The sequence below is a fragment of the Acromyrmex echinatior genome, chromosome 5, assembly GCF_024713525.1.
Source record: "Acromyrmex echinatior isolate Ae372 chromosome 5, ASM2471352v2, whole genome shotgun sequence".
In the NCBI taxonomy this organism is placed as follows: Eukaryota; Metazoa; Arthropoda; class Insecta; order Hymenoptera; family Formicidae; genus Acromyrmex; species Acromyrmex echinatior.
This window is the reverse complement of record NC_141856.1, coordinates 290376-314474: the sequence shown is the minus strand read 5'-3', so window position 1 is coordinate 314474 and position 24099 is coordinate 290376. Positions and strand designations below refer to the sequence as shown.

Sequence of the window (24099 nt, the reverse complement as noted above, 5' to 3'; positions counted from 1 at the left end):
CAATTTCGTACTATATTTTTTTTACATGTTACTATATTAAAAATCGAGTATTGACGTACTAAAACATTTCTTTCATCTTTTAGTCATAGAATTATAGATCTCTGAACGTGTCGTTATATTGAAACCTCCGAATGGCAAAAATGGAACGATCGATAAAGAATATTGGTGATTTTCAATTCGACGGGAAGTTGAGTTCCTGATCAGAAATTCAAATTGAATCGAGGAAAGCAGAAACATTTCTGTCACACGAAAATTGTAATAAAGAAGGTACTGTTTTGAAAAATGACCTAAAAAGCTCGTATAGGAGATTCTTGAGTTAAAGCAGATAGATGAAAGAAAAACGTAGAAAACGAGAGCATTAAATGGTCGAAATTTCCATAAGGAAACCTTGTTCTTCTTTCTGTAAAGAAGAATGGTAGCAGATAGAGCATTTAATATAAACCTATATTCGCAAGGATAACCTCGCAAGAAGTGTCCTTACCAGAATTATAAATTCCATGGCGACTTGAGGACAGTTTCTTTAATTTACTTTTTTCTTGCCTTGAACTTGCCTTGAAATAGACAACAAAGTAGACTCAACTTGCTAGTATTATATTCGTGAATCTTTATCTAGGATCATGAAGCGATTGAACCGACAAACTGTATTAAGAAAATATAAACTCCACATTAATCCCAAGAGACCTCTATAAAAGGAACCGTGGCGCACCTGGGCCACCTCATATATATATATATATATATATATATATATATATATATACCTATATTCCTATATAAACTCGCGCGTGTAGAAGCCTCGTGCATAACAGCGCCAAGTAACACGCGAAATGCATTTCTGTTTCAGGAAGCGCATACATCATCAGATGGAGTGCGCCGCAGTTGATGGTCGTAGCAGTGCAGTACATTCTCACGGGGCCTTACATGCCCCCTTATGTACCGCAGACAGCGAATTAAAACGTCGCGGGAAAAGAACCATCATCACGCCGTTCATCCGAGGAAGAGGTTTGTCGACGAAAATAAAAGGCGAGGAGCCGGAAAACGCAGGACTCCTAATATATATATATATATATCTATATGTATATATATATATATTGTTATGTATCTTTCGCGAAGAGCGTGTTTTTTGCGGAACCGCGTCGAGTGCGCGGATTATGGAGCGCTGATGAACAGAAAATGTGCTCGTGAACGAATAACTGGTAACGGGTAACTGGTTTACGACTGGCAGACACTAATCTATCCTGATCTGAAATGGATTCCGATTTTGCTTTATGTACCATTCGTCGCGAATCGGATTGAGCGATTTTCACAACGACACCGAAGTATTCCGTAAATTTTATTCTTATTAAATGGTGCTCCCGCGTAGATGATACGCTGAAATACTTGGCTGTGTTCGATAAAGTCTGTCCTTCGTTATGGACATCGTATAATTCTTTATAAAATCGTTTTCGCGCGCGGGATCGAAACTACTGTGTTCCGTTCCGGTCTCAGTTACATCAAAGTTTAAAATTTAAACGGACAGTTAGAAAGAGCGGATGATGCCGATATACATATTATATATTACTCGACAAGTCGCGATATCAATAAGTCCTAAATAATGTCGTGTTAATTACGGCACGGTGATGTACCGCGGATACATCTGAAAGTATTTGAGATAATTTTTGAACAAAGATGAGATAATATTTGAATAAATTTTACTTATTGAATTACAATATAACGCCATATCTTCCGCTTTGTGATTCCACGAGAGATCTTTTTATGATTTAATATATGTACGTGATATATGTACATCACGTGTGATGTAATTCGAAAATCGCGGGGAATTCTTTAACCATTTGCTTTATATGACAGATTGTTCACATCACGATATTGTGTCGAATAAAATCTAGATAAATATTTCTTTCAAGAATCGTTGTTCCGTAGTATGAATATAAGGAGAATAATAAACTTAATAATCAAACAAAAGAATTGTGTGCGGTTCCTCGGCGCGTGTAGATTTATAAATCGACACATCTCGAGATTCACACGTTACGCGCAATAAGGAGGCGTCCAAGAGATCTCTCCAGAGAACTTGGGGAAATTTTGATTAATGTCTCGACACGTAAAAAATGGTGGAGGCGCAGTCGCGACTCCTCGAAATAGCAGGCGCGACAATGATGTAATAAGTCATTGAGAATTTTTCGTGAACCCAAAGAATACTTATTATCTCATATGCCTTCGACAAAAATTCACTAAAAACTCTTATAAAATTACAGCGAAATTAACGCGGAAGTGAAATGCCTCGACAGGACTGAAATATATTTCAATAGCGTGTTGCGTACGCGCAAATAATAAATATGTAGGTGTCACGCAATTACAATGCGTTCCTAAAAACGCAGTCATTTTGTAAAAATGGACTTTTGCACGATGACACAGATGACAAGAAACAGAGCGCTGCTTTTGTACGAATTTTATTGCGCGCAGGTTGTCAGTTATATGGACCAAAATTAAATTTATTGCAGATCAGAGAGCATTATTGCCCGATAAAATTTATATCAACTTCAAATGTCCGATCCGTCGTGACGACATATTATTACCTCATGAAAATTTACGAATACTTTATATTCATTAAATGTCTTTCTCGTTTAATTAAAGGCGTGTGTATGTGTGTATATATATATATATATATATATATATATATATACATTTTCCCGTTAAAACACTGTTGGCAATTTTTAATTATCGCGTGCGTTGGGATATTATTATTCGCCAATTAAATTCTGAAAAATTCTTTCATTCTCAACATTAATATCCACAACCCCGTAACGATTTCCACTGCCGTCACTTGATACAGATACTGTGTGTTGGACTGACTCCGATTAAAATTATAGCGTAAGATAATTCTCGCGTGTAACAGACCCGAAGAGGTTGGAATTACAAGTCGCGATTTATGAGGATTCCTTTTGATTACTTGAAAATTATGAGTCTCATTTGGCTGCCGTAATTGCGTATACTCGTTAACAAAACGGTCTCTCGATTATTGCTCTACAAAAGAATCGTTTTGTGCAATTATGCACACTCGAAGCGTACGATTTATATCATAGGAACAATAGGTCGGATTGAATTAATATACGGGTGCAAAATTGAATTACTTCGTGTATAAAGAAACGAACGTGTGAAGCGCAGCAAGCGTTTCTCTTTGGCCGGAAGTCTCCGCGAGCGGCAGTTAATTGCCATCCGCTCCTCTCATTCATTACCCTTTACACGCGCCATTGTACATATCAAAACCTCAACGTTCCGCCGGTACTTTGCGCTAATTGTTATTCTAGTTATCGTTATTAGTAGCGCCAGTACTTTTATGCCAGAGAAGTGACTTATAAAATTAAATTTTTATATTTGATATACGTTCCCCAGTTAAATTTTGAATACACATTTTTTCACTTTTTTTTCAACAATTATTTCCATAGCAGTTACAAATTACTATATTTTCTGAATAAAAGCTAATTACATTCACATTCATATTCAAGTGGAGTGCATTAAGCTTTAAGGGTAATATTAATGAAAGGAATATTATTTGGCTGGATAATTTCGCATCGGAACCTCGTGTTTAAAACTGAAAAACTTTGGACGTGTACGATAGAATGCCTTCACGAAAAAACGGAATGTGAATCGCGAAATTGCAACGCGATCTACGGTATTTTAACAGAATACTAAATCCGCGTTCCTGACTTTTAATTCGCAAGGTAAAAAAAGAAACTTCCTACTGCGCTAATAAATGTAAGTGGTGGCACATTTTCTTTCTTCAAGAAATTACTGTAGCAATATTACAGTCGAAATCAACTAAAAGTAACACAACATTAAAGTTATAAGTATTTTCGCACTCAACAATATAAATGTAATACAATATTTGAGATTGCATAATAGTTACATCTTTAAGTACGAAATTATGACGTACACTGAAAAAAAATTTAATATTAATTGAATATCTCTGATAGATTCAACCAGTATAATGTCAATTCGAAAATGAACGAATCAGAGTGTTCTTGTAGGTATTATCAGGCCGAACTTGATCGATGTCGATAGTACAGATTTTTTAAATTCCAAGTATAAAAAGTTAATAATAGTGACATCTTTATTTCATTTCTTACATTATCGTTCTGTTTTACTCAAACGCATACATTTGTCCCTATCTAACATATTGCAACGCCATCTCTTGCAAAATTGAACATCTATGACACAATTACTGCTTTGTTCGTATGTATTACCATTCCGGATCTTCGTTCAGCATTCATATATACGTAATTTGTAGATATACCGATATAAATCTTTTTTTCAATCTTAGTTTCATAAACTCAGTATTGTTTGTGCATGTAAAACGCTGGGTGCTGAATTGTCGTCTATACGAGCTATAAAACTTTTGAATTAAGGAAACATTTACGTCGGATAATTCTACGAGTTGAAAAAGTATAAGTTTTTAACTTTTTTTCCGATTTTAGTATAGAGTCCACTGCAGCACTTTCCAAGCTTTGCGTCTACTTTAATCCTGTAAAAGATCTTTGTTCCGTTCAGTAAATTCCGAGATTTATATCGATCTGCAATTACCAACAATTTCATCCAGCATTCCCTTATAATATTATACTAAAATTTCTTATTGATCAATTCTTAATAATCGATTTGTAATTGTTGCGACAATTAACAAACATTCACATAATTTTACACAAGTTGATGTTTTTGGTAATATTTCAGAGAGCTGCCATTATGTTAATACATAATTTTAGCACAAGATAATCTTCAAGAATTAAAAACAGAACTGAGAACTGCACTATCAAAAATTTACTTTTGTACTTAAACTCAATTACGATAAAAAATTATATAATGCCGCTCCTTTTATTCTTTTCCGTGTGATTTCGTATTACGAGATATTGACCTCCATCGCATCCATCTTGCGGTGGTATCGCGTACTACTCTCGCGGAACTTATACTAAATTTAAATAAAAAGTTGTATACATCAACTAATCAAATCTACAGTTAAAAATCTATCAAATATTCTAGTTAAAAAGTATCGAGTCCTATCGTAAATTCTGCTTGATTTCACCAAAGTGGCATTCAGTCATATAATTAAATCATTATCAATACAATTAAACCATTTTTCTCATATAAATATAATTACTTTTTGTAGATCAACTGGGATCATTTTTTTATTATCAAATGGACTATCGATCTGGTCGGAAATACCAGACGATCACATTTCATCTCTTTTTATCTCAATAATAGCTCTTTTCTCTCTCACTACGGATGCTTGGATTTTCCATCATTGAGATTATCGATTTGAATATGATCGAAACACCTTGACCGCCTCTTTATCTCGATCCCTCTCCGGAAATGCACGCTCGCACGGCGCGAAACTCACGCGCATCGCGACGCTGGAATATACAATACCGCGCTGATATAATTGTACAACGCCCATCGGAGGTATCATTCCGTAATCTATGTAGTCCTGGTCGAATGGGGGATTATGTTAAGCGATGCGTGAGTGCGGCCACAGTCCACGGCAATCCAGGCGTAACAGAGATACTGCTCGGTGACATCGTTACACTCGTGCACACGCGTCCCCCGTGCTTATGTACGCACTTTGTGATTATGTATTCGCACAGAAGCGCATATACATATATATATCCGTTGCTGATGCATTGTATACTTGTATATCGCGGACGATACGCGCATTACCGCGGCGGCGATCGTGGTCTACAGGGGAACGCTTTCCAGAAGTGGGATCTGTCTAGATACCAATGAAACTTGAGTTTGAGATCCGTGACTGCCACAAACACTTATCCTTCGGTCTTGTCACGCAAGCTACCATAAGATGGCACTGTCTGTATATCGATTCTTTATTTCAAAAGTGATACAACTCAAAAAATATCGAGTTTCTTTAGAAAAGGAAGAAACTATCTCTTAATTTAAAATTATTGATTATTGAAATAATATTGGCAAAGTGAATATGCTCTTAGAAACATATAATTTTTGATAGTTTTGTTTCACAATTCTTAAAAAAATTGTCTTTCTTTGAATTGTAACGATTCTTTTACATTCTACAATATATAAAATTATAATAAATTTGATAACTTATTAAAAGTGACATAACTCGAAATATCACCAATTTACCTTATGCAGCTAAAATAACTGTCTTAATTCTCAACACTCTTCTTTTTATTATATTTACAACGACAAAACTCAAAATTTCACTCTTGTATATAGTATAAAATTTGTATTAAGATCTATTTGTGTGAAAACCTTAAAAATGACATAAATACTTACTATTTGACTAACGAATTAAATTAGTTTACTTTTAATGGTGATAGAATAATCTTTAACCTAATAACCTAATAAACCTAATTCACTCATGGTAATAACTCAAAAATCATATTTTTTTTTTGTTATGTCACTTTTAAAGCAAGAAGATAATATATACGAATAAAAGTCTGACCATAAGTAATCGTTTTGTAAGATAATTTGAGAGTGTCCATCAATTTATATTAAAAATATATCCTGAGAAAAAATATTCTACTTATAATTACATATAAAATATTTTTTCCCGGGAAGATTTGTCAAAAAGAATTTATTTTTTCGTCAAAATTTCCAAGAAATTTTTTATTATCAGCAAATAAACGCATAATTATATTTTCGTAAAAATAAAGTAGATTGATTTAGAATTAAGTAGAGAATGGCTTTTTATTATTCCATAGTACTTATTGTCATGTTTGTGATACTAAACTATTTCTTTATTTTAAGTGAGTTTGTATGTTAAAGATTATTTTAATGTTTCGATATATAAAAAAAAATTTTAATCCTGATCATCATTAAAATATAACCTAATTATTCAAAAGTACTTAAAGTTGCAAAATCTCATTAGTTCGAAGTTCCAGGAAATTATTGCACGCTCGTTTCTGAATATATAACTGAATTAATCGTGAGAACGTGAGATTAATAAGCAGAAAATATGACAGTTTAATGATACACGTTTGTCACGATGATTATCAACAATCGCGCGTCGGATGTATGTATTCCGAATGATGCGTTTTTGAAGCGGTGTTTTACGGTTCGCGAAACGACAATCCCGATGCGCATACCATACGATTCGTCGCGTGGACGAGATTGGTTATCGTTAAACACGAATTTTTATCCACGAACAAATCACGACGCTTCCATTCTGCATTAGTGAGTCCGTATGTTCGCTTCACTATCGCGGACGTGTATTGGAATTTTATTTTTTGCGTGTTCGAAGAAATGCTATCAAAACATGCCTTTATTTGTACATTTATTTATTTTTTTTTATGGAATATAAATTGCTGATTGGAACGAATAATACATGTTTAATTGTACATATAATTAATAAATTCCTACATCTTAAATAATAATCTTCTTTTAATATATATATACATACACACACATATATATATATATATATATATATATATATATATATATATATCATTAGATAAAGTTGTTTCAATCACGAATGCATTCAAAGATTATGTTTATGTATCATATAGAAACACTTCTGTTTATTTTATTGTTTTTTTCTATACAATCAGTATTTTTTATATAGTTATATATTACATATACATATATGTTCCAGATTATCTGTGTAAACTTCTTTAAAATAAAAGAAAATGATTTCTGCGAAAAAATCCAAAAATTTAGATATTAAATCGGGTATGCTCTACATTGAATGATATATTCAACTTCCAATTCTGAGTGGAAATGGACTATCGAGATTGGACATTAAATTTTTTAAATGTAATATGTACTTCTTGTTACAGATTTGGATTACACATAAAAAAATAAGAAACTTTTGTCTCAAAAATGTTTGAGACAACAATCAATGAGCATATGATCAAATATCTATTATGTCCTCCTGGTTGATTCTGAGTTACGCGAAAAATTTATTTTTTCATTGTTAAAGTTTATTTTTTTACTGTTGAAAATATATCACTATTCGATGTAATCGATTTACTTGTTCAAATTTTTCGAATTTTTCTTAAAAATCATTTTCTTACATTTTAAAAATAGTAATTTGAATATATACATGTACAGTGAGTGCAAAAAATATTTATAAAAAAGTACAAGGAAAATATTTTTTTAAAAAACTTTATTTTTAAAAAGTAAACATTATCCAGCGAGAAATGAATAATTAAGTCGATGTCGAATCGATATGAATATAATAATTTCGACACTAATTCAACGTTTAATTGACGGTTATTTCTTGCTGGATAATTAACAATTTATTTATAAAAAATAATATAGATTACATATTTCTTAAATTAGTATGTACTAAAAAGATGTACACTAATTATAGAAAATATATCATCTTAAAAATAAAAAAAAAACAAAAGTCAAAAATTGTATTGTTTTTGGACGCTCGAAAGGTGTTTGTACAGTCAAAAAATTTAACTTTTGAAATCAGGAATATACGCGAAGCTTGTTTATTTATGTTAGAACAGCATGAATTCATAAAATTCTTAATTAACGCTTATTTTTTACAAAAAAATAAGCTTTTATAAAAAATTTCCTTGCACGAATACTTTTTACACTTACTGTGTGTATATATATGTATGTGTATACACACACACACACACGCGCACACACACACACACACATTCTATAATATATAATTTTGTGTGTGTGTGTGTGTGTGTGTGTGTGTGTGTGTACTATATATACACTTTCTATTTACTAAAAATGGTACAAATCAATATCTCATTTTATATATGACAGATAAGCGACATCCTCGAATTTCAGACTATCTTACATTTTTTGTATTATGAACGTAGATCTGTTCAAATTTAAAGCAAGGTGCATTTTTACGAGGCTGTTAAGTATTAAATCGGAAAGCTTGGTATGCCCTCCGTTTCAACGGGAATTTATGTCCGTATTCATTATAGCAACAGTAAAAAGACGCTCCTTTAAAGAGTCTCGCCCGTTCAAGAAGAGATAGCAATAAAATTCCGGGTCTGTGCCATCATTTTCTAAAAGTTGCAGCGTACACGGATTTTTCTGTAAAGAGCCTATCATGCTCGATAAAATCCATAAAGAATTTAAAATCTACAAGAAATCATTTTGTATGAGAAAGATGTATCGGGATATTTTTACACATATAATATATCGATACGTATCTAATTATACTTGCAAGCCTGAAGCGTTTCTTAACCGAAGCATTTATCTGAAATAAATTCCAAGAAAAGTAGAAAGGGGATGTGAAATTACAAATTTCACGAAGAATATAGAATGAGATGGAATCATTTTATCCTAGATTTAAGTGAAAATTGTTATCTGTTAAGCTGTTACTCTTTAAAATATTTCCATCCATGACGATATTATTAATAATTTAAAATTTTACATAAGATATTGAGGTAATCAGAATTCTAATTACGTTTCTATTTGAGTAAAGCTCTTTCGAAATAAACTTAAAAAATAATAGTTTGCTATTTTATATTTTTGATAACAGAATCAGAGAATTTTTTAATAAACGCGTATTTATTTTTATTTTTAATATTTTTTACAATGTTGCGATGTAATTATATTTTCATAAATGAGGGCAGAGCATACACGAATTTGATAATGAAACAACGAAAATAAAAACGAGATGTTATTTTAATAACGTTATTCAAAATTGGTAGATACATTTGTCGGATTTCGAGCAGTAACTTTAAATAAAAATGTCAGAACTTTGATATTTTTCAGATAGAATTTAAATAATGATTTCCACAGGTCAGGTTTCATCAAATGACAATATTATATACGTTGAGCTTTATAATTTCTCTATTTCTGTTTTAACATTCAAAATTGTCAATTTTCTCTCTATTTTTGTTAGTTACATTGTAATTACAAACTACGTATAACTGTTACAGTGAGAAATTTAAAGTTGACTATCGATTTTTACGTTATGAAGCTAAATTAATCCTCCGTGTCAGAATTTATATTCCATATTCTATGTAATCACGTTCTTCGTGATGTCCTAATTTCCCTTTAATTACAGACATTAGAATCTATTTTCCTTAATGTAGAGCTTATTCCGCGTACATTTTCCTGTTGGAACAAAGAACGAAGGAAGAAAAGCAATAGCGAATGTTGGAACTTTACGATGTACTTCGTATCCTCCTTATTACACAATTATGCAATGGGGAAGAAAAGTAATGTTCACGAATGGATTTAATATTCCGCGACATTAGCATGAGATATTTTTAATTCTCAAATCTCTTTGGCGAGAGACCGTTTATGTAATCTATTAACAACATATTCGCAACTCGAGAGCTTTAACGGTGCAAAACAAATATTATCTTGTCGCCCGTTAATTGCACGCATCGCGAGTCAAATGCCATTAATTTTCATTGGCTGTCTCCGTTATCTAATCATCGGTAACCATCATAATATCTGCTGTTAACCGCGTCATTAATTTTTCGTTGTATCAGCTGCTTGTTGGTATGTTAAAACTGTTTTAAGTATCTCCGTTGTGCCGGTCACAATGCATAGCCATTCCACTAGTACTATTAATGTAGTTTAAACGATTGTCATCGCGTATCCAGCATGCGACAACGTGGAATGTATTATATTTCCATGAGGAAAGCTCGTCTCCTGCGATATTGCCCGAATGCACCCGCGAAGATTTACCTTTCGTTCCAACGAAAACATTTATTCTGCATTACGTAAAAGTACCTTTACGTTGTAATTTCTGCCGTGACGACTCGCGCGCGTCTTGTAATATTTGTTCCGCTCAGCGAAAACTCTCTTTGCGCCATTCATCCCTACCTTCCTCCCCAGTCGTTTTTATCCCGGTGCATTTGCGCGATTTGCGCCTTCGCGTCGCAGTATCGAAATGTTCGAACAACGCAAGTTTGTGACATCAATAGATATTGTTGTTCTCTTCGAAAGTGGCACAACTCAACAAATTAAATTTCCCAGAAAAAAAGAAAACTTTTTCAACTCGACAGAAAATTATTGGCTAATTAAATAAATCGACAAAAAAATATATATATTTTTATCATCTTTATTATTTTTGTTTTACTAAAAAAAAAAAAGAATATATTTTTAACATTAAATGTCACTTTTGTTTCACAATCTTAAAAGAAAATCACGTTTTTTAAGTTGTGCATACTTGAAAGATTTTTATAAAGTTAAATTAATTCACTTCTGACGAATGATGATAGGTTAATGTTTATTTAATTCATTAATGATAATGACGTAAAAATCGCGTTTTTTGAGTTGTGTCACTTTTGCACTAAAGGAGCGATATATCTATGATGTAAAAAGCAGAATGTAAATAATTTCAGGCAAACAATTTATTTTACATTTGATTTTATTTATATTAAAACGTGCTCTTTAATAAAATATGTTACAGCAATGTTTACTTTCAGTAGATTGACGAGCTCTATATCTAATCGTGTAGCTACTATAAAATGTAATTCCAATTCTCCGCACTCTCAAAGCATTTCACGCCCAGTTTACTACGATCCATCCGTAACGGGTTACGACTGCCTAAGTATTGTCTTCGAATGAATTCAATCTGCCAGTTGTTTTGTTTTCATTTTCTTTTGTCCTTGCTTTAACGCCCTCTCGTTTCGTCGCGGGAGCGCAATTTTCCGCGTGAAAAGCGATCACGATTCGAGAGACGTAAGAACGATTAACTGCGCCGACGCGAAAGTTTGCTTGTATTATCGAAGCTATTATCAGGAAATCCAACTGTAAGCGTGAGTCGTAAAACTTGCATGTTCAAGAAATTTTGTAAAGAGTAAAAGGGTGTGAATAAGCAAGACAGATTTCACAAGCATTTACATATGTCAATTTAATCTACTCTGCTGTACTAAAAGACAAAGTAGCCTCTAAATAATCAATATTATTGTATAATTATATTGCTGTATAAAATATTATTGATGTTCTGTCTAGAATTCGATTAAATAATAATTCTCAATTAAATTATACAGTGTTAATATACAATTATTAATTCAGTTAATTTTTATTATGAATCTCATGTCTGACTTTGATCTTACTTATAATGGGAGGAAAAATCCGGATGCACCGAATCGTAAAATTACCGGATATCGGATATTGGATATCCGGACATCCAATTGGATTTCCGGATTGGAGAGTGTCTTTTAAAAAAAAAAAGCCTATAGGGAAAAAAAATTTTAGTAGAAGTAATTTTGCAACAATGCATAAGATATTATTAGCATCATATACATATTTATTTGTATAAGAACATTTGTATAAGAAAAAATCAATAATTTAATAATATCAAATTTGAACCAGATACATTCCCGAATACTAATGATATCCGGTTATTCGGTCAGATAGTAAAAAAGTGCCGGATAATATCGAATATCGGATACTTTTCGGATATTCGGTGCATCCCTAGGAAAAATAATAATTTTATTATGTAATTATAGTCATAAAAATACTAAACACTTTCCTTTCAGTGTAGTTGTCATTAGTAACATTCTTAAGTAGAACGGCTATCATTTTACATGTAATAACTAATAACTGTAATAACTAATGGAAAAGAGCATTATAGTTTTTTTTTTTTTTTAAATGGATGATGTTATCAAAAATGACTATTAAGGTTTCACTATTCAGCATTAATAATAATTTATTAACTAAAAATGAACGTCGATCGTCATCAATTTAATCTTATTGCGCAATAGTACACAGATAGATTAGCATTTTACTTGTACTTGCACAATATATTTCAAAGAGACTATTGGTTGATGCAACATATTGCATATTGCAAATCCTCAGTAAGGATTCACATTAATAATACTATGAAATATCAAATATTATGCAATAATATTGATCATCTAGAGGTCACTCACATCTCTATTGTCACTCATTTAATAATCATATTAATTCTGGTAAATAACAATTTAACATGTAAATATATCACCAAAGACTGATGATTTTATTTTTACGTGTTTTCATATTTTTTTAAAAGATATCAATTCTCTTTATATATATATATATATATATATATATAAAGTCTTAAAAATAAGCACAAATTTATCGATCATTTGCCGGACTGCATACTGGTCCATATCGTGATATCACGTTATTGTGCTCACGTGATTGCTACGAAATACGGTAGCGTTTTTCCGACCGGTTATACCGAATTTCTTACGATTCAGACGCCCCTTAAATTCGCTGACGTGCGCCGGTTGTATGATACGATACCACTACGCGAAATTGGTTGCCAAGCCGGATTTTTTATCTGCAGCGTACAACGCGCGTGAAATATTTTTGCAATGTTACTCCCCACTCAATGAGCACAGTGCACGCAAAATCATAGAATAACAGTGAGATAACAGAGAGAGAGAGAGAGAGAGAAAGAGATCTGCAAAAGAGGGACGAAATAGAAAATCTTGTTATAGTACGCGGCGCGTGTCTTCACTTCACTGTGTAGTTGCTGGGCTCTCTCACCGCCTCATTTAATGCAAGCCATTCGTAATAGGATTCAGGCGCCAAAGTGTTGTCCTTAAACGAACCCAATCTGTTGAATTTCTTGCCTCTTTTGTTTAGTCTTCCTTTTCGCCCAGACGTTCTACGAGAAGATATCCCGAAGTGTACTTTGATTTCATGTGAAACAAGTTTTGTGTCCATCTTAGAAGATATCATAATTGTTTCCTCAATTAATTTAATATGTATATATTACAGTTTATTATGCGATATATACGTATACGGAAAAATAATTTTACTAAAGTGTCTAAAAATTTAATTGAATATAAATCTGAAAATAAATTTAGATTATCAAAATAATTATGTAAAACAATTAAGCGTTGATGACGGTGCTGGAGGAAAATTTTTAACTTTCTAGCAAGTAGTTTGAGCGTCTTACATGATTATTTTAATAGTTCAAACAAAGTTATAAAGAGATTTTGCAAATTTTATAGGTATTATTATATGATATTAAAAATCAAATAAAGTCAAAGAGAGAGCCTGGCTTACAATTAGTATTAATAGACATTGTATATTATAGACTTTATGTGATTATGACAGAAAAGTTTATGACATTTATGACTATAATTACATTTTGCCATGTAATTATGATTATTACTGTTCTAAAGTTAGTAATAATAACTATATATCTATAACAAATATATAGTTGACATCGAGAATGACTATAAATTATATAATTATTATAATTATAAGAATGATTGTAGTACCATAATATAATTATAATTTTTAGTCATTTTTGAGGATAAATACATAAAATATAATAGAAAATTGTATAAAGTCAACAGATGTTTCGATCTTTACTGCGCCTCAGTGCTAACTGTAAAATAATCAAGATGAATGAAATACACATATTAACGAAAGAAATTAAACTCAAAATTTAGAACAATTGCATGTATACTATATCAACGAATATAATTATCCCTGCAGAATTGAACTGAAGTATAAAAGACCAAATATCTTGATAGTTAAACAACCAATTGTCCAATAATGAAAGTCGTTATACATAATATCAGATCAATCGAATTTCTAGTAAGTGAGATTCGAATTGTGCTATTATATAACAATCGGAACGTATATTGAAAAAAATTGTAAATAAATTAAAAAATGGAACAAAAAAAAAATTATTTTCAAATCTGTATTTAGCTAAGTTTTTAGATACTTCAAACCCTCTTCGTTCCTTCCGTTTACACAAAATTCCAAAATTACACAGAATTACAAAATATAAAAATTCTAGCTACAATAGGAGTGTTTGATATCTTAACGACTTTCTCGCGACAAAAAAGATTTATTCCAAAACGTTGTTTATTCTAAACCGACAAAATTTGCTACACTTTCGGTATTCAGTTCATCGAGGAAATAGAACATTGACACGCGCGAATTGTCCGCCCCTAAGCTAGATCTTTATCTGTGTATCATTTCTCGCGTGCGTGTTTATTTTTCTTCCGCGCGACGCAAACAAGAGTGTTTGCTTGAACGTGCGCGCTCTTGCAACGTACATAAAACGTACGTAAAGCACTGGTCAGGTGCAACAGGGAACGCGAGAAATAGGGAGGAACGGAAGGGAACGGAGCGGCCAATCGCGGCGCGTGGCCGGGGAACGGAGCGGAAAGAGCAAGAGAGAGGACGAAACGTCGTTATATGTATGTAGGTACATATATACAGGATCCTGTTATACACAGCCTGTATCATCACTTTGCGATGTACTTGCGAGCTTTTCCCGCCTCGTTTAACACGGCCCATTCATAATGGGATGACGGCCGCAAAAGTATTGCCGGTTATCGCGCCGCGCGCACCACCTAGCAGGCCAAACATTGTCCGATTTAGTCTCGTTCCCATCTCACTTGTCCTCCTCGTCTCTCTGCCGGCCGCGAGGCAGACACCTATTGTCCTGAATTACGAGGCGCGGACCGTCCGGTCCGTGGTCCACACTTTTACGACCCGCGGCGCCTCATAATCGCCAGATTGGTACGACAAAATTGGCCGGCCCAGTCATTTCCGTTCGGACAACTATCGGGAAATACCGCTATAAATTTCGCGGCACTCGGTACTTTGTCCTGGATATTAAATCGCATACTGATACGCGATGATATTATTGCGTTGTCGTATATGACGAGTACGTCCAACCTTGTTGAATGCCACGCCTGGGTACAAATGCCAATTAATCGCTGATTCGAAAAGCTCGAAAAGCACGAACGAAGACTATTTCGAGAATTTCTATATCATTTCTTCAATATGATGTTGTATCAAAGAAAAACCTAGTACTGTAATTTATAAAAATAGAGGATACAATTTACTTTACGCTTCAATCAAAGTTTTTAATTGACTTAATCGGAAGAAAGAATTTCACTAAATAACAAATCAAAAAACTCTTCGAAGCACTCGTAGCATCAACAGCATTTCTAGCCAGAGTGTGTATTTATGTAATTGCGCATAATGGATACTAAAAGACATGAGGCAAATTTTTAACGACGACTTTGTATCGTGGTTTTTGAAATTTGAAGCAATTTCTGATTGATAAGAGTGGCCATTATTTTAAACGACTGCGGATTCCATGGAAATGTTACGCCTGGCATTGTTACATTATGACTGGTACTAAAATTGGTACTAGATGATGTCGTAAATATATAAATAAATTATTTTTTGTGCTGATCGAATTCCTATCTCCTAAAGGGATAAAAATTAAAAAAAAGGTCCTCCTATAAATTAATCCCTGATCCATTTTTTCAAAAAAATTTATTTTAATTAAATTCATTGATCATAAAAGTTATCAATTATCAGATTTTAGATTTGCGTATAAAATCCGATTGCTTTATGTCTCCTTAGGTTTTTGCCATTATATAAAACAAGGAGATAATTTGCTTGGAATTAATCAATCGTACTAATCGATCATAATATCATTGTTTATAGATTTGCGAGATAATGGACGTGGACAATGATCATTGAGAGTAGAAGGATTAAAAAACGTAATTTTTTCTATCTATTTTATCTATCACATGCTACATAGTTTCGTAAATCTTGGAACGACGTTGTATCTTATGTAGATCATTTCTACTGATGAGTTGCAAGACTCGTTTGATTCAAGAAAATTGGACAAGTATGGTTCACGTAAATATGTATTTAATTTTATACGTATATAAAATTAAATCGTACATTAACCTGAATGCAAAAAATGTCCAATAGATATTTATTAGCTATTCGCATTTTTGCGGCTGCGCGTCAGATTTCACTGACAACATTAAGAGAAAAAATTTTGTTAATTTAACAAGCCATCACCTTTAACAAATGATCTGTAAATATGTGACAACAAATTGGTTTTTCGTGATTGCTAATATATGCTATATCAATCAATTATTAATAATAGAAGCAAACTATATAAAATCTAATCTATCTTTTGGATAGACTTTATGATTGTTTACATAAAAATTGTAGACGATCATAGGGTTTTAAGTCATAGGAAACTGATCAATCACAGTTAAATATAGGGAGACTTGAATTTGTAAATTTCTTACGATTTGAGACCCTACGATCTTTTACGACTTCAGTATATATGAGCCTTTAATTTGTTAGCGATACTATTGATTATTTGTTACATTGACGAATGAAAAATAATTAATTTGCAATAGTAACTAATCGATTGTTTTCTTAACAAATATCACATTTGTTTCCCCTTGATTTGTTCCTATAATTTCTCTCAGTGAAAGGAAAATTCCAAAGCTTAAGTTACAAAATTATGAAACTTTGGCAATACATAGAGGATGTCCTGATATGCAATAAATATTAACTGTTTTTTTTTGTTGGTCGAAATTCACCCATGCGTGAAGAAATAAAATCAATCCTTGAAAATTGATCTACTTTTACTTTTTTATTAATCAATAAAAATCGAAATAGAATAAAATGTTTTTGAGGAAACTTCTTAGCCTTTTTAATAAGACTGATCGATTATACAGGGTGGGCCATCTATTGGTACGTTTTTAAAAATGCGATCAAATGAGCATACATTGATATTTTTTATTAATTTTTTTTTTGTTGTGAAGCTAAAAGTATCCGCGTCAAGAATGAAAAACGATTTCGTTCATGTGGCTCCCTCTACTGGCCTTACAGTATGCCATTCGGTCACCCCAATTATTAATGACATTTTGGACTACCTCGGCGCCAATTTCACTCAAAACAGTCGTAATATAATGTCATCCACTAACATCCCTTTCTCACGAACCTTCCTCACCAATTTGCGTATAGCTCCTTCGGTGGGTGCTCTATCACGACCCATATTTCTTTTCAAAATTCGTACAGTTTCGGCGACACAGCACTGACTTTGAAAATAAGTTTTTAAAATTTCAAAACGCTCTTCAAGAGAAAACATGTTGTTTCGTGCCGCGGACGGTATGACTAATAAACTGTCAAAATTTCGGGTCTGTAGCTCGTTCGGTGTTGCCATACGACGAAATTCAAAAACGTACCAATAGATGGCCCACCCTGTATAACTTATCATTTTAAAAATTATGAAAAATGTAGGTATAAATAAAAAAACGGGAGAAATATAATCTCCATTTCAAGGATTATATTAATCTTTCTTATGAGTATATTAATTACAATATTATAATTACAATCAAATGATACTGATAACATATCATACTTTGTCAATTGAAGGAATCTATAATAGAAGAGAACATCTGATAAATTCTCCAGAGGTGAAAGAAAGGAGAACGGAAAGCGTAATGTTATACGGAACAACGAACTTGAACATTTCTTTTGCAAAGAGATCAAATAATCCGCACCGGCTCGAATTCCGCAAAGGGCGCGATTCCGCGGTGAAATACGGGACGAAGGCAAATCCAGCACAGAGATACCTACTGCTCGTCTGCGACGCGAATCGTGAAACACGTTGAAAGTATTATCGCTTATACTTTAATATCGAGTATCATTATATCGAGTGTGTTACGTAAGGATTGCATGGGATAAAAACATTTTTGGTGCTCAAAGGAAGAGAGAAAGGTTTATAAAATTTTAATATTAATCGCAATCTCGTGCGCCGAATTTGCGCTTGCAAAATCTCCCTCGTGCTCTCGTCTGCGGCGAGAAATTCGGCGCACAGGGTACAAGATGACTGTACATAGCTCAATGTAAAAAAAAAAATCTTCATTTTGATTATTTGTATAAACATTTTACAGCACGCCCGCGCGTCGATCGCGCCGCGATCCGATCGACGATCGGCGCGACGTCACTTCTCCTCGAGGTGCTTCATTCCCGATTAGTATAAAATCTATGTACATAATTTATCGCGTAATAAGTGCCAAATTCATGAGTGCGCGCAAGTGCGCGTCCGTGTGTATAATGCGTGTGTGTGTGTGTGTGTGTGCGTGTGAGTGTGTGCGTGTGCGTGTGTGCGTGTGCGTGTGTGCGTGTGCGTGTGTGCGTGTGCGTGTGTGCGTGTGCGTGTGTGCGTGTGCGTGTGTGCGTGTGCGTGTGTGCGTGTGCGTGTGTGCGTGTGCGTGTGTGCGTGTGCGTGTGTGCATGCGCGCGCGCGCGCGCGTGTGTGTGTGTGTGTGTGTGTGTGCGCATGTATGTGGATACGCGTGCATGGGGATGCGCTCTCGACGCTACGACGTGACTGCGCTCGTTGATTATGTTCGCGTACGCGTGATAAGATATAAATAATTGATTGCAGACACGGAATTTACACGCCAATTCGTATTAGCGGAAACGTTCCGAGCGGAATTACAATATTAACATTCAACAATTATTGCACGTTACACCCGAATTTCATTTCGGAAGCGTTAGCGCGCTCGCGTGCACACGAGTTTTGTAATTAGAATTTAAATCTTTGCCGATGTATGCCCGCAATATGTTCGAAATTTATTTCGAATAAATCGCGTTCGCATCCACTGATGACTGGCGACGAACTTATTGCGAAGATGTACGTATCGCGAATTTCGCAAACGCCGCGATAATTGACGTTCCATATACACAGCACAGATCTCCAAACGCCCTATAGACGTTCAAACGTTTTTATATCTCTTGAACGTCCTAAGAACGTTCTCAGAAGTCTTTCAGATAAAGTGCTGTGTGGTCTTCGTCGTATCCATCACGTAAATGCAAGTTGACTCTGACAGATGTATGAATATAAAAACAGTTCAATCTAGTTATGTCAACTGTACATGTCAACTGCGCTTCATGTTTTTGTCCGTGTGCAAGCAGACCGATCGTACGGTGCATAACATTGATTGAATTATGAAGTATATAAAGCTACTAATTAACATGTAACGGAATTAGAGTGTAACGGATCAGTGTGCTTCTCATCTGACGAACATGAAGCGCTTAACTATCCACCGGATCTAATGAATAATATCAAATTTTTGTAGTTCTAGAAAAGTCAGGGTGGATTAATCGTTCATTACTCGTGTGGAGTATCCAGAACGCTCCTGCTTTATAAACTTATTAATTATACGCAATATAATATTTAGCGCAAATTGTTTAATAATTTAACATTTTTTATGCATTTATCTTTAAAGGATGTGTAAAATATTATGAAAAGTATACCAAAAGTAAGTTTCTTTATCCCAGGAAGGATGGGACAATTATGAAAAAAAATTCATTAAGTTTACTTAGGTACATTACTTAAGCTATTTCTTAGCATAATCACTATTAATATTTAAATATTTGCCGTAACGCGATATTAGCTTTGAATATTAGTAGTGTGAAAAAACATGTCCTCGGATCGGAGCCACAATTCTAAGCAGAACATAAGTCATTGTGACATCAAAAAACTTAAAATTTAAAAATCATTTTTTGATCAGTTATGATTCATTTTGTCGTCAAAATGACGTTATCTATGACCTTTTGTTCAGCTGAGCTTTGCTCTCATCATTACTGTTGAAATTTTTGATACCTAAATGTACTTTGAACGCTGGAAATTAATGATGGATTTATTATGAGTAAATTTTGGGACAATGTGTGTTAAGGATCTTATAATCTTGGTTCAAGTTTAACTTATCATGCTTTTGGAAGGAAAAAAATTAGGAATAAGCTCAGCAATTTTTTTTTTTTAGTCGCTCGTTTGTCTGAGACAAACTCTTGAAAGAACTGCCAAATGTGTATTAAGGGGACGCCACAAAGTTATATAGGATCTAGGACGCTAAAATGTGTAAATCCGCCATTGTTGGACACAAATAAAAATTGCTCGATGCGACAATAGCAGATGACAAAAAATTTCAGATTTCAGCTTTCTACTTTGTCAGACGTATTTAGCAGTGGCATCTCCATAACTCAAAGCCGCTCAACTGACACTGGTTGCAGTGAGAGTAACTGAGAGTGGAATATGTGGACAATATAACCCAACGAAAAACATCCCTCCAAGCTACAAGCTCTCGTATGAGCAGTTTCTTTCCTGGAGTAGGGAAACTTATTTTGGATGCTCCTTATATAAGTGCTATTTATACATACATTATTATATATAGTGCAAATTGTTTTATAAATTTTTGCATTTATCTTTACCTAGAGATGTATAAAATGTTATCTGCAGATTCTTCAGTTTTTATTTAATTCAATTGTAAATCATCAAAGAAAAGAATAAAAATTGAGAGAGATATAATTTTAGAATGTTAGAAACATGCGACGTGAGTAATTTAAAAATGTTAAAAGAACCATGTGAGTAATGTGGAGTTAAACTCCGTGCCAAAAAGCTTTAGCACGTTATGAGTGTGGCTTTGCGCAAACGATATGAGCGTTAGAAGGATATATTTCCCGAGAGAAATGAATAAATTAAAAAGCTGATAATATAACCGTTTCGAGTCTCTTCGGATCAAGTTTCTATATAACCGTTTGTTTTTCTGAACACACATTGTCCAAAAGATACCTTAAATATGTTCATCTTACATGTATAATTCGTGCCGCTTGACTGACCTTCACCTATGAGAGAGATTCGATTATAAATAAAGAAAGAACGCAAGATTTGATGAAGATCGTAAATAGGAATGGAGGTATCCCGAGTATAATTCCGGTATGTGATCTATGACTGCTATGTCGTCTCGCTTTTACTTCGTCACTTCAATCTTTTCTTTACGAAGCGGAGTTTTGTTATTGGAAAATAAACAAGCACGTCGTTAAAAATTCCTAGCATAGCACTACGTTCCAGTTACATTGCGTGCAAAGTTTTATGTTTTTAAGCGTTGGAGACATCCAGAGAGGAGAGGGGGGGAGGAAGGAGGAGAGAGAGGGGAGGGGGGCGACATCTCGCCTAGACGCCTCTCTGCACCGCCCTGACTCGACTCACAGGTCTGATAATGACGATGCGCTCCAAGCGACAAACTCACACAAAGGACCTAGCTTGTAAGGGGGTAAACAATAATTATCACGCCGTCGTAAGTCTCGTATATCTCGTAGCGAAATCCCGTTGCACGCCCGCCACAAAAGCCGGCCGCGTCGCGCGCGGATAATATTATTATTAATTGTTACTGTTGAAACGCGATTAGAGAGACTAAATGAGAATATTTTAGAGCGGCCGGTCGATTCCGGTGGAGTCCGATTTCTTTTGCAATCCGGCTGAAGCGGTCCTCGTTTTGTTCCTGTACATAGATATACATAAATAAAAGTGTAATACGCTCAAATCAATATGGCATACATTGAAAGTATTGTAATCATTTTTCGAAAGGAAAGAAGGTTCGTGCGCGCGGCAACAAGTTTATTCTCTCTTCTTCTTCTTCTACATATTTCCATTTAAGATAAAACACGAAGAGGACGCGATTGATCTCTGATTTTTTCAAAAATTTTACTACTTTCACGCGTGCATCTATCACTTGTTCGAAACAAAAATGGCAATTTCTTCTTAATTTTCAAATGTTCTTTAATGTGGTATAATTATCACACGAATGGTAATGAAACGATTCACTTCATCCATTGATAGTCGACGCAGTACTCTATTTAGTTTCCATTATCATTCTGTTCCGAGTAATTGAGAAACTTTTCGTTTTTAGTAGCAATATCATGATGTTCCGGTACGAAGTGAGCATTCAGTCAGTTAATAATATCATAATTCTGTCAGTTTCGTTGTAAAAACTTTCACTGACATACCTCAACGGAAGCGAATTGCGAAATTGTGGATTATGTCACCCTAATTGTAGTATATTTTATGTTAAATGCAGCCTTCTTGTATTAATATTATTATTATTAATCTAATCTTGGGTCAGATCGTTGCGATTTACACTAATAAGAAAATTCATGTTTTTTTTTTGTAATATAGTTATCAATAAAAAATATATTTTATTGAAAAATGACACGATCTTTTCTGCAATTATGTCACTACAAAGTTGAGGAGAAAATGCTAAGATTACTTCGATGCGATTCAATCACAAAACCTTGAAAAAAATGCTGATGTTTGCTGATCGATATTCGACAAGCGAAAGAAAGTTGTAAGGCGAATACGCGATTGCGATTACAGCCCCAGGAATCTCTTCTTTATATCGATAAAATAAACAAAATAAGGTACATGAAGTGTGAGAGCTGCAAATCGCTTTTAATGTACATCATAACTCGCTACGTAGTGTTAATCTAAATGTTGCTAAATTTAATATGTAAGTATAGATTGTGTTTTAAATTGTAAAAAAAGAAATAAAGCGACGAAGAAACTTTCATTTAACACTTGGAAAGAATATTGTCAATTAAGAATAAAATCCAGTTATATAACTTAAATCTCGCTCTCCCTCTCATTATGTACTTTTGGTTCAAAACGTTTTATTTATCTACATCACATCGCATGTTGATATATTTCTCTTATTGTGATACATTATCTTAACCCAAGTGTATGAATAAAAAGAGAGAAGAGTATGTATTGTTGTGTGTCAATCTATATCTATATCCTTACGTAACTTAAGGCTTTTATGATATTAAAATATACTTTTTAGAATATTAATTTCATAAAGCAAAATTATTTTACGTAAATTAATTATTTCTTATAAATTATACAATATATATCGTTTTCTTAATTAAAAAATGTCTACCATTTATAAAGTTAAATTTCCCAGAAAAAGGAAAACTATTTTTTAATTTGACAGAAAATTATTAATTATCAAATAATAGGAAAAAAAAAATATTTTTAACATGATTATCATTTTTGTCATTTTTGTTTTAATTCTTAAAGAAATTACCCTTTTTGATTTTAAAGATTTTTTAACCATCTTTTTTTTAGTCGCCAGAGATTTGAAAAGGAAAGAAATTATAAACAGGTGTTTTATTGTTTTAATTGTCAGAATTGAGGGTACTTGAAAATAATGAAGCAAGAAAATTGTTTTTTGTTGTTTTAAAACTTGATAACGAGAAAGGGTAATGAAAATAATTATTTGTTTTAAAAGAATTGATAAGAAAATTGACTATAAGTGCTGGTTATGTACGCAACGTAAAGCGAATAATTTTATATTACATTACATTGTTGATGTAAAACAATTTATTTTTATTGTATAACTGTTTAATTTGTTAATTATTACTTCATTTTATATACGAAACAAAAAAACATTAAACAGTAATATTAAAAAAGGAAGAATTTCGTCAAAAAAGTGCTTTGAAGATCGATATGGAATACTCTGGAAGTATTAATCGTATAGAGTTGGATTTAGCATCGTTTTTTCAGCTCAATTT

General features: G+C 33.3%; 1 protein-coding gene across 5 annotated transcripts in view; it reads left to right on the top strand.

Moving 5' to 3' along the window:
• LOC105152147 (lachesin) overlaps nucleotides 1-23292 on the top strand; it is a 554769-nt gene extending 531477 nt beyond the window's left edge. For all 5 annotated transcript variants that reach the window (XM_087406661.1, XM_087406660.1, XM_087406659.1 and 2 more), the window contains one exon: nucleotides 842-23292. In XM_087406661.1, the coding sequence (XP_087262787.1) occupies nucleotides 842-951 (110 nt within the window). In that variant the 3' untranslated portion in view covers nucleotides 952-23292. The remainder of the gene's footprint in view (nucleotides 1-841) is intronic.
• Nucleotides 23293-24099: the final 807 nt, after the last annotated feature.